The sequence below is a fragment of the Monopterus albus genome, unplaced genomic scaffold, assembly GCF_001952655.1.
Source record: "Monopterus albus unplaced genomic scaffold, M_albus_1.0 scaffold130.1, whole genome shotgun sequence".
NCBI lineage: Eukaryota > Metazoa > Chordata > Actinopteri > Synbranchiformes > Synbranchidae > Monopterus > Monopterus albus.
In genome coordinates this window covers 284684-295663 of record NW_018128010.1, presented here as the reverse complement: position 1 = coordinate 295663, position 10980 = coordinate 284684, and the positions used below count along the sequence as shown (strand labels likewise).

The following is a 10980-nucleotide window of genomic DNA, read 5'->3' as shown; positions in this document are numbered from 1 at the left end:
AAAACATCAGCTGATGTTCTTAAGCAGGTGAATAGCACAAACATTTTACCAGCATGTAGTCTACACTGGGCAGAGGTCAATGTCACCAGGGTTTAGATCATAATTTCACAGATAAAAGGCAAAATCCTATCAGAATTCCAATTTGAATTGTTCAGTGGAAAATACTCCCTGTGCTACTTTTGCATTTCTGCATTACTTTTGGTTTAATATTCACTGTTTGTAAGATTAAACAAATTCTATCCCTTTCAGAAATCTGTTTATTCCCAAATCCAAGCAGAGCCATATGCATTCAGAACCAAAAGCTGCGCAGAAGATTAATTGGAAACACTACGATGACATAAGCACACTGTACTCAGTTGAATATTTGCAAATAAAATGAGACAATTCAGAAAATAGATGGAATATATAATTTGCAAAAGTCCCCTGGTATTAATGGAAGTGTGGTTGTATAGTGTTAGGGGAAGAGACAATAACTGAAATGGACTGGAGCAATAATCTGGAGTGAATTTACAGTCGGAGGGAAAACTCTGAACCACTTTCATCCTGTTTAGATCTTGTCCATGGGGATGATGACTGAATATTACCACTTCTTCTTTACTACACTGGTAAGAAAATCACCTTTCCAAAACTTATCTGTTCTCAAGAACAATGTTTTATTTAAAGAATGTGCACTGGAACAGGGCGTTTCAAAGAGACACTGAAAAGCTGATATGTCACCTAACTACGCACTGTTTCATTGTCTTAATTAAATGTCCTTCTACCCTACACAAGTTTAGATGCATATGTTCACCTAGAGATGCAAGGATTATGCAGATGAACTCAGACATCTGTGCTTTGTTTTATAACAGGGCTGCTGAATGTTTTCAGTGCCCTTGGCATAATTCTATGACATTAGTGTTCTGCTGTTTTAATCAAATGTCCCTTTACCCTTGCTGAGTAAGTGACACTTTCTTTTGGGCCTTTGTAGGCACAATCCCATTCACCCTGCCCAGATAGTGATGTTGTTGCTGTTCCTCTATAGGACCTGTTTGCTCTCGACCTGGAGCCGTACCGCTACAGTGGGGTCAACATGACAGGGTTCAGACTGCTCAACATGGACAACCCTCAGGTGGCCTCAGTGATGGAAAGGTGGGCCATGGAGCGACTGCAAGCTCCCTCCAAAGCTGAGACTGGAATGGCAGAGGGGTTGATGACAGTGAGTTTATTTTTACCCTTCTACTTTCATTCCTTGAGTTAATAGTCTAAATTAATGTCCATGGCAAGTCTGATTACCACAGCCTTTTTGTTTCCCTACTGATTTGATTTTGTATTATGAACAATATGCATTCACCAGCCCCTTTAGATACAATTGTACGCCTTAACATCTGTGTTTATGAAGCTCAAAATGCTTCAGCTTTTGGTGAAACTGTCAAAAATGTATTGAGGTGGTTTTATATGTCAATACATAAACATGTAATCTATTTTGGAAAGCTGCACCAGACAGATTTAAGCACAGCCCAAGTTCGAATATATGAGCCCACCAAGTTGCTTTCTGATTGTATACAATCAGAAATGTATGTTGGCTGATTGTGGTTGCCTGTTTGATTGTTCTCCTTTTAGTTTGTAAAAGCAGCACTGTATTTTTAGGCAAGCTTTGAGAAACCATACGGTGCTGTGCATGTACATAAACAGTGCAGATACAATCAGTGCGTAACATTTGATTTGTGATCCCTGCTGACGGATTCTAACGGCTGTGTTTCTCTTTTAGACTGAAGCGGCTCTGATGTACGATGCTGTCTACATGGTGGCTGCTGCCTCACATCGCACCTCCCAGATAACTGTCAGCTCTCTTCAGTGCCACAGACACAAACCCTGGCGCTTTGGATCACGCTTCATGAACCTGCTGAAAGATGTGAGTCTGGTTTTTTAATGTGTGACACCCAGCCCTCCTCTATCCATCCATCCATCCATCCATTTCACAGCTGTTTCATTTCCTCGGGCGCAGGAGCAGAAACAATAGAGTTTGGAGATCAGATATGGTGAACGCGTGTGTGATGATCATATTCAAAACTATTTTTCTCAGGAGACAGAGACTGACGTCATGTGCTGCATGTTGGACATTTCTTAGATTGTCAAAACACTACCGATAAGAGCTGTCCACTGAGAGCTGCAGCGGTTTATTGGAATGGTTAATACAAACAGGAAAGGATATAAACATTTCAGACAATTCCCCAAAATAAATACAAATTCCAAAATATTTGATGAAAATCTGAATCTATATCCTCAGTGTTTTAAATCTGAAGGCTGCCATACCACAGTAAGTATCCTATACTGTGGATCTTTGGTTATTAAAGACGAAAAAAAGTATTCACTTCTGCATGAAATCTGACAGCAAGTGGGATAAGTACACAAGGAGAAGCTACTGACAGTGTGAAAAACATGTCTGTCCAGTGATAATTAACCCAGGTGAATTGTGAAAGCAGACTTTCGCTATATATATTAATTTGAATTTAATAGGCTTTCTTGTTATTTTAAATTCTCTAATTAGAGGTTTCTTTGACAAATGAGCTTGTCAAATGCAAGTGGAAGATAAAATATTGAAGGACACAAGCAATCTCAAAGAACACATAGAGCAGAGTAAATGAACTTTCACACTGCACAGCCTCGGCAAATACTGTCTGTAATTAGATTTGTGACCCACATTTTACATGAACATTCTGAGGTATAAAACAGGAGTTTCTTGCCTACTGATGATTAACTGAGTTATGTCTTATACTCGATGAACATGGCACCTTGTATCTTCCTGAGCATTGCTGTCATTACAGCACTAATTTAAAGAACCACACTGGTGTTTTCTTTCCATGTTGTAGCCCATTTACAGCAAAACATGTACTTAACACCACCAGCCAGTGTTTTCAGAAGCTTACCGTGTAGTGCACAGGCTCAGCAAAAACACACTAGACATTCTGACAGGGGAATGAGGGAAGGTGGCTGGGATATACTGACGGAACTGCTGAAGGAAAGAGGCGTACATGTGGGCAGAGCAGCAGGAAGAGCTGATAACAACTGCTGGAGGGAGAAGAAAAAGCAGAGTCTGAAATGATGTGAGGTTAGTGGCAAGCAAACAGGTAAAATATTGACATGGATTTTAGCAACTGCATATGACAACTGTTCATTTTATTACTGTGTCATAATCCAGTTTTCAGGAATCCTGAAAGTTTTATTAGAAGTGATCAGAGTGATTATTTTGTCCAACAGTGGAGGAATTTCAAGTCTCTGCTGTTTATTAGTGTTTTGTCCCAGAGCAGACAGTTTCGTTTGGACTTGCTTGATCCTTATGGTGTTTGTTATTTGCTCTTTATTGCTGCTGAAACACTGGAATTCCCCCATTGTGGGATTAATCAAGTCGTATCTTATCTTGCTACTTTTCTATTATTTTACTGTACAGATGAACATGTTTGCTAGTGAGGATGATGAGTAGATGTTTGAAGGAGGATGGGTTTCTCTCACCATTTCTTGCAATTTTCCTCTGTTGTGTTCATTGATATTTGGTGAGGTTTCAGTTCTGCATTGATATGTCATTCTTATCCTTTATATCATCTGGATCCTTCAATCCGAGAGGCTCTGTGTCATCACTACATGTACAGTAAAGACACCACACCAACACATAGTCAAGAAAGAAACACTTTTGATTGTTGAGGATTTAAAAAGAAACTTCAAATGGATCAAATTGGTTCTCACAGACGTGTTTAAAACTGAGTGAAGCAGTCTAATTAAAGAGCACCGTTACCAAATGATGCTCTGTGACCTTCTATAGATGCTGAACATGCCACCATGCCACCCCTACTACCCTTTCAGTAATGTACATTTCTCTTTTGTAAGAGCCATTGTTAATTTCCTTTTAACTTAGATTTGAATGTAAAGTGTGTCAAGAAGTGCAGCACTAGAGCATAATAAAGTTAAATTAACTGCACTATTAATTGCTCTATTGCTTGTTGAGCATACTAATGGCTCAGGGTTCATTTATTACAATTCCAGTGGACTGAATTGAATATAATTTTACTTACAGACTGAAAGAAAATAATGAAAGACAAAGCAATTAATTAGTACATTGAGTCAAGAAGATTTTGTAGATGTTAATTATTACAGCCAGGGTCAGTTCATCCCAGAACTCACTAAGACCTTTTCTCTTACCTCAAAATCCATTTATTCATGTAGAGTTTTGTTGTCATTTGGAGTGCTTGCTAGTGATCAGTGGCATCTGTTTTTGTCACTCAGAGTGCCCCCAGTTCTTTCTAGTTCTCAGAATACACTCACTCACTGAGGTGCATCACAAGTCACACAGCTCCTTACCTCCGTGCCCGGCTTTATTTCCCACTTGGCTTTGACTTTCAGTTTCTGCTCACTTCTAACAGCTATCTCCCTTTTAAAACATACAGTACAGGAACAACATTTTAGCTGTTACAGGAATTTTCACTGAGACTGACTTCATTCCAAAGGACATGAGCCAGCCTAGCCAGGTTTTTCAAAGATTATACATATATAAAGAAGGAGCAGCATGTTGGAGCATTTTTATATTGTGTGATTAGATTATTTCTCATTTAGATATTATACAGTCGTTCCAAATAGGAATGTGACAGTGTTTAGGTCTTGTATTTACCATGAAGACTTTGTGTTTTGGGCCGAATGTTGGCAAATTCACAGCTGAACTGAACTATATCTGCCATCTTTCCATAGAGAAATTGGCTTCTCACCGTTCTCTGTCACCACATAACTGAGATGCTGCTCATTTCTCTGTAATAGAGATTTAACCCGAGTGTTATTCAGCAGAGGTCACTTCATTATCAAATGCATTCAAAAATCACTGAACTCTGCTGCCCACCTACTGCTGCTGCTCTGCTCTCAGAGGCCATGCCTGCCTGCTCCATTTACATCACCGTCCACCACGTTACATACTCAGAGACGCTTCATATTTCCATTGAGGATCCAGTCAAGGCAAAACTGTTCTTTAAGATGCAGTTAGCTTTTATTAATGCTTTTTGCTCAATGGACAACTCATCAATTATTCATTTTTTACGAGCACTTTTCATTCTTCCAGGCTTTTGTTTGAATTTGCATTTACATACATGGCGATAAAAAGTGAGGGATTCATTGTTTTTTGTTTGCTGTCCTGTCTTCACCTCAGACACAATGGGACGGCTTGACTGGACAAATACTTATAAACAAGACAGATGGCCTGAGGAAAGAATTTGATTTGGATGTCATCAGCCTAAAGGAGGATGGCTTGGAGAAGGTGAACCTTCTGACCCATGTCTACACTGTCAGTACAGGCTGTTATTGCAGACATTCAAGCAGAGCTGAACAGAGTGGAGAAAAATATAAACAAACAAGGCCACTGCTATTCAGTGTAATCTTTTTCTAATGTTGCAGAAAGATGGCTTGCTCACAAAATTAAATAATTATAATTTACTGAAAAACAAATTTTGAAATGTGGTGACACATAAGAATTCCTCAAAAAAGGACATTTTTGAACTGTTTTGACATTTAGCCTTTGAAATGGCTGTAGCTGTCAGTTTAAGTTTTTACTGCTACACTCAGTTTTGGCAGGTCATTACCGGGTTTGCTATCTGTTAATGACAGATCTCTTCCCTAGAAAAACATGTACTTTTTATTAAGGCAGTTGTGGGTAAAGCTCAAAGTGAAACTAAAGTAACAGCTATAACTGGACAAATTATTTTATACATTTGTCTTAAAGCCAAGATTCACTATCACTGTTGTACTTTTCTTTTCTAGTGTAGGATTCTGTGATTAAAATGCTTTCCCTTTATTGTTTCTGCAAGACAATCGCGGGCACCAATCGCATGAATAAAGTTTGGAAAAAGGTTTGTACTTTAGATGCCCTGGCAGACTAAAGGAATAGTGACCCTATTTACCAATTTTCCTCTACCTGATACTCTGTGATTCCTCCCTTTTTCATAAAACAAACAAAGTTTTTGGTTCTGTTGAAGGAAGAAATGTTGAGCTTTTGTGTACTGGACATGTTTTTTTTTAGTATACTGTGTTTTGTGCTCCATCCTTGTCCTCCTCCTCTCTCTCATTCCTGTTTTTACCTCCGTAGTATCCCTTCTTTGAACTCGGGCAACTAGGGACCTATGATGTCTAGTCAGTGTGGTTATGTGGATATTTAATTCTTTACAGATCGGCGTGTGGAACTCCCAAGCAGGCCTTAACTTAACAGAAAGCAACAAGGACTCAACCACAAACGTGACTGACTCAATGGCCAACAGGACACTCATTGTCACTACTATTCTGGTATAAATAGAGGAAACGATCACTATGAAGCAGCATTTGATCAGGCACAACTTGGTAAAACTGATGATGTCTATACTGTGTCTTTTGCCAGGAAAATCCTTATGTCATGTATAAGAAATCTGATAAGCCCCTGTATGGAAATGACCGCTTTGAGGGTTACTGCCTGGACCTTCTCAAAGAGCTCTCCAACATTTTGGGCTTCTCCTATGAGGTAAAGCTGGTGTCTGATGGCAAATATGGAGCACAGAATGACAAAGGGGAGTGGAATGGCATGGTGCGAGAACTCATTGACCATGTGAGTAACAATCAGTGTTTTAAGTGAGAGAACATCCAAGTGATCAGCAGTATCATCTGTCTGACTGTGACCCTACTTGATGTCTTTGCTCTGTACCAGGTGGCAGACCTCGCCGTGGCCCCTCTCACTATCACATATGTCAGAGAAAAGGTGATCGATTTCTCTAAGCCCTTCATGACGCTGGGGATCAGCATCCTCTATCACAAACCCAATGGTACCAATCCAGGAGTGTTCTCCTTCCTCAACCCCCTCTCTCCTGATATCTGGATGTATGTGTTGCTGGCATGCCTTGGTGTCAGCTGTGTACTGTTTGTCATTGCAAGGTAAACTGCTACTTAGGAAAAACCTGAAGCACTCTAATTTTCCTCATAAACATTAAATGCTTTGTTAGAAATATACTTTATAATAGTTACTAAACAGGCCACTAAACTTGCGCCCCAGTTGAAATGCTAATATATGGGATCATTTGGTTGCACCTGAAGCAATAACATTTCACTGAAAGCAAAATTTTACTTTGGTTGTACATTTTAGCATCTTGTATTCGAGAAGCCACTTCAAGTTATGAATAGTAACTCAAAAAAAATGCAGGTAGTAATAAACAAATATAAACTGAACTAAATAAATAAATAGCCCTAAATGTGAGATTTTCTTGTCATCATCAAGTCATTGTATTTTTTTTTTTACATTACTAATTATGAGTGCTTAATTATTCATCATCAGGTTTACACCCTATGAGTGGTACAACCCTCATCCCTGCAACCCAGACTCAGATGTGGTTGAAAACAACTTCACTCTAATAAATAGTGTCTGGTTTGGAGTTGGAGCCCTTATGCAACAAGGTATGCTTACTGAAATTATGATTATATTATGCTTTTATGCAATTTTAATACCTGGCAGAAGTTTCCCTTTGCTAGAACACTTTCAACCATCACCTTCATATATAATGTTTGTGGAAAAAAGTAAGGTAGTCATAGATTGCAGAATTCATAATCTTGCGTTGTTATTTTACAGGGTCCGAGCTGATGCCTAAGGCCCTCTCTACTAGGATAGTTGGCGGAATATGGTGGTTCTTTACGCTGATCATAATCTCCTCATACACTGCCAACTTGGCTGCCTTCCTTACTGTGGAGAGGATGGACTCTCCAATTGACTCTGCAGATGACTTGGCCAAGCAAACCAAAATAGAGTACGGTGCTGTAAGGGACGGCTCCACCATGACCTTTTTCAAGGTAACCTTCTTTCCTCTGTACTGTAAATGGAAAAGTATCTCTACAACATTTGGAGGAGGGTACGACCCTGAACACCGCTTTTGAATTTAATTAGCCTGACAGGTTTTTACTCTTGAATCATCAGTCCTCAGTCATTACGGTAACATGACATGTGCTGTCCAGTGGGTTTGGCATAAAATGGAGTTTGGAAAAAGAAATAAGCTTAAAGGTTAGTATCTTAGAAATGTCCTCATCCGTCCAACAAACATCGGCTTAACAAAAAACTATGGACAATTTTCCCATAAAGACTGGAATGATTTATCCTTTTGCCTGTAACACAGTAACCAGTTTATCTGAAAGTACAGAGAAAATTGAATGAACCTGAGTGGATGTGTGCACACTTGTCACATGCAATCTTTTTGAAAGGTAAAAGCTTTTTACTTAGCCATGCACGATTGCTCCAGTCAGCAGATCATTTAATTTGATGTATTAGACACAAACATGAATGACTGAACATACATCACCATTATCTGTTTTGTGTAAACCTCTGTGTTGTGGTTTCAGAAATCTAAGATCTCAACTTATGAGAAAATGTGGGCATTCATGAGTAGCAGGAAAAACACAGCGCTGGTGAAAAACAACCGGGAGGGGATCCAGAGGGTGCTCACCACAGATTACGCTCTTCTGATGGAGTCGACCAGCATCGAGTACATCAGCCAGCGTAACTGTAACCTCACACAGATTGGAGGCTTGATAGACTCAAAGGGCTATGGTGTTGGAACCCCAATTGGTAAGAGAGAAGCGTAACCAACTGCACAATAACAATAACAAATAAACATATCCTATCTGCTACAAAACAGCAAACCCAAAGGCCATGTTTTTATCTGGCTACTTTTCCCCACTGTAGGCTCCCCTTACAGAGACAAGGTCACCATTGCCATCTTACAGCTCCAGGAGGAAGGGAAGCTGCACATGATGAAGGAGAAATGGTGGAGGGGGAACGGCTGCCCAGAGGAGGACAGCAAAGAGGCCAGCGCCCTGGGTGTAGAGAACATAGGGGGAATCTTTATTGTACTGGCAGCTGGACTAGTGCTCTCAGTTTTTGTAGCAATTGGAGAGTTTATTTACAAATCCAGAAAAAACCTGGACATTGAGGAGGTGAGTGTTGGCCAGTGTGAATGGCACAACAAGTATTAATACAGTAGGGGATTCAATCTAAGACTGTTACGAACCTACTAGACATTTATGTTGTCATTTCTGTCTTCAGAGGACCACAGTAATCACCGGGCCAAGTCTGAATGTGTTGAACTGCAAAGTTACAATCAAAACCTAACTTTATAACAGAGTGTAGTGTTTTTCTGTAGTTTTGATGTAGAGCACATGAACATTTTAGTCTTGAATGGAAGAATACATTTGAATCCCATTTTATGATGACAGACAGTTGTTGACTTCTGACATCATGACACTTGACCATCTTGGCCTTTCTGATTTTTGCAAAACACTGTAACTTGTAGCACTTTTTGTGCGGGGTAAAAAAAGAAAGTCAGACCATGACATTGCAGGCAAATGATAGTAAGTGGTATCACTGAGGCATCATTTCAATAACTGCAGTAACTTTGAGAGTTGTTTTCATATTTATACTGATTTCATATTTATACATTGACATAACAGCACGACTTCTTACCACTTTCATATGTTTTCACGTATTCCAAAAAAATCTTTTGATTTATTCAGTGACTGTTATTTCCAATGTGTTTCTGAATGAGTGCTCCCCATAAATTTTATTCATCAAGTTGCTTAAAGTCTATAATTTATTTTGTATCACATGTTCATGAACATGCATTTAAGTTTCATCATGTTGTGATTGTTTGAGAATGACTACATTTCTGTGCGAACATTACGTCCCTAACCCTGTCATTCCTGGTTGGTTTGGTTTTGATTGCTCCCTTTCTTTGCATGTACACCCTTTTCCTTTACTGGATGGAGACATTATCACAAGCCACTGATTTCATCCACAACACACCTGGGTTACACCAGTGAACCCTGAAGTTTTGCACATTATTGTGATACTTATGAGTTCTCTGTCAAAAAGTTGTTTTGACCAATTTACATAGTACATTTCATTCTTGTTATTAGAGCGAAAAGATGAGAAATTAAGTAACCTGTCTGCACTGTAGAAAACTGATCGTAGAGCACATTATTTTTATATTCTTACACTATATCACCATGGTTTTTTAAAGAAGTGTTTGTCCAATGCGACATCGCTAGCATGCACCTATGACATTACAGTTATTCCATTTGTATCAGAATCAGCTTTACTGGCCAGGTGTGTTGGACACAGGAGGAATTTGACTCTGGTACAGCGGCTCTAAATGCCTATGTACATATCCTTATGTAAGGCAGCAGTGGACAAGTAAACAATGTAAGGCTGAGAACAGAAGAAAATAAGTAATGTGCAATCAAGCAAAGGAATGTGCATTAGGAATAAAAATAAAGTACTATATACACAGTCTATAAGCATTTGATGGATCTATATGTACAAGATATATTTACAGGTATTGCACTGAGGGTTATTGTCCAGTCAAACTGTCGTGGGTTAAGTGTTCATCAGAGCGACAGCCTGGGGGAAGAAACTGTCCTTGTGCCTGGTTGTCTTGGTGCACAGTGACCTGTAACGCCGTCCAGAGGGGAGGAGTTCAAATAGATTGTGTCCAGGGTGTGAGGGGTCAGCAGTGATCCTCTCTGTCCTCCTTTTGACCCGTGAGGTGTACAGGTCCCCCATGGAGGGCAGGCTTACACTGATGATCTTTTCTGCAGTCCTGACTGTCTGCTGGAGTTTGTTCTTGTCCTGCTTGGTTGCTGAGCCAAACCAGACAGTGATGGAGGTGCAGAGAACAGACTCGATGATTCCTCTGTAGAACTGTATCAGTAATTCCTGGGGCAGGTTGAGCTTCCTGAGTACATCCTCTGCTGTGCCTTCTTGATGATGGTGCTGATGTTGGACGTCCACTTCAGGTCCTGGGACATAGTGGAGGCCAGGAACTTGTAGGACTTTACTGCTGATACAGTGCTGCCAAGTATATTATCACTGCACAACAGATTTTAATATTCTAAGGTTTTTTCTGAACTGCGTTATGGTGTGCAGTTCAGAACTGTCTCAGTCAAAAAAAAAGAAAAAAGATGACA

At 39.7% G+C, this 10980-nt stretch overlaps 1 protein-coding gene across 1 annotated transcript in view; it reads left to right on the top strand.

The window, feature by feature from the left end:
- The window catches only part of LOC109967523 (glutamate receptor ionotropic, kainate 1-like), a 19305-nt gene extending 9151 nt beyond the window's left edge, over nucleotides 1–10154 (top strand). The window contains 13 exon segments of the mRNA XM_020613161.1: nucleotides 1–27; nucleotides 552–605; nucleotides 1022–1195; nucleotides 1748–1891; nucleotides 5165–5272; nucleotides 5820–5861; nucleotides 6178–6291; nucleotides 6383–6586; nucleotides 6686–6909; nucleotides 7307–7425; nucleotides 7598–7815; nucleotides 8359–8584; nucleotides 8702–10154. The exon segment at nucleotides 1–27 is cut by the window's left edge and continues 10 nt beyond it. Coding sequence (XP_020468817.1) covers nucleotides 1–27; nucleotides 552–605; nucleotides 1022–1195; nucleotides 1748–1891; nucleotides 5165–5272; nucleotides 5820–5861; nucleotides 6178–6291; nucleotides 6383–6586; nucleotides 6686–6909; nucleotides 7307–7425; nucleotides 7598–7815; nucleotides 8359–8584; nucleotides 8702–8991 — 1944 coding nt within the window. The 3' untranslated portion in view covers nucleotides 8992–10154.
- Nucleotides 10155–10980: the final 826 nt, after the last annotated feature.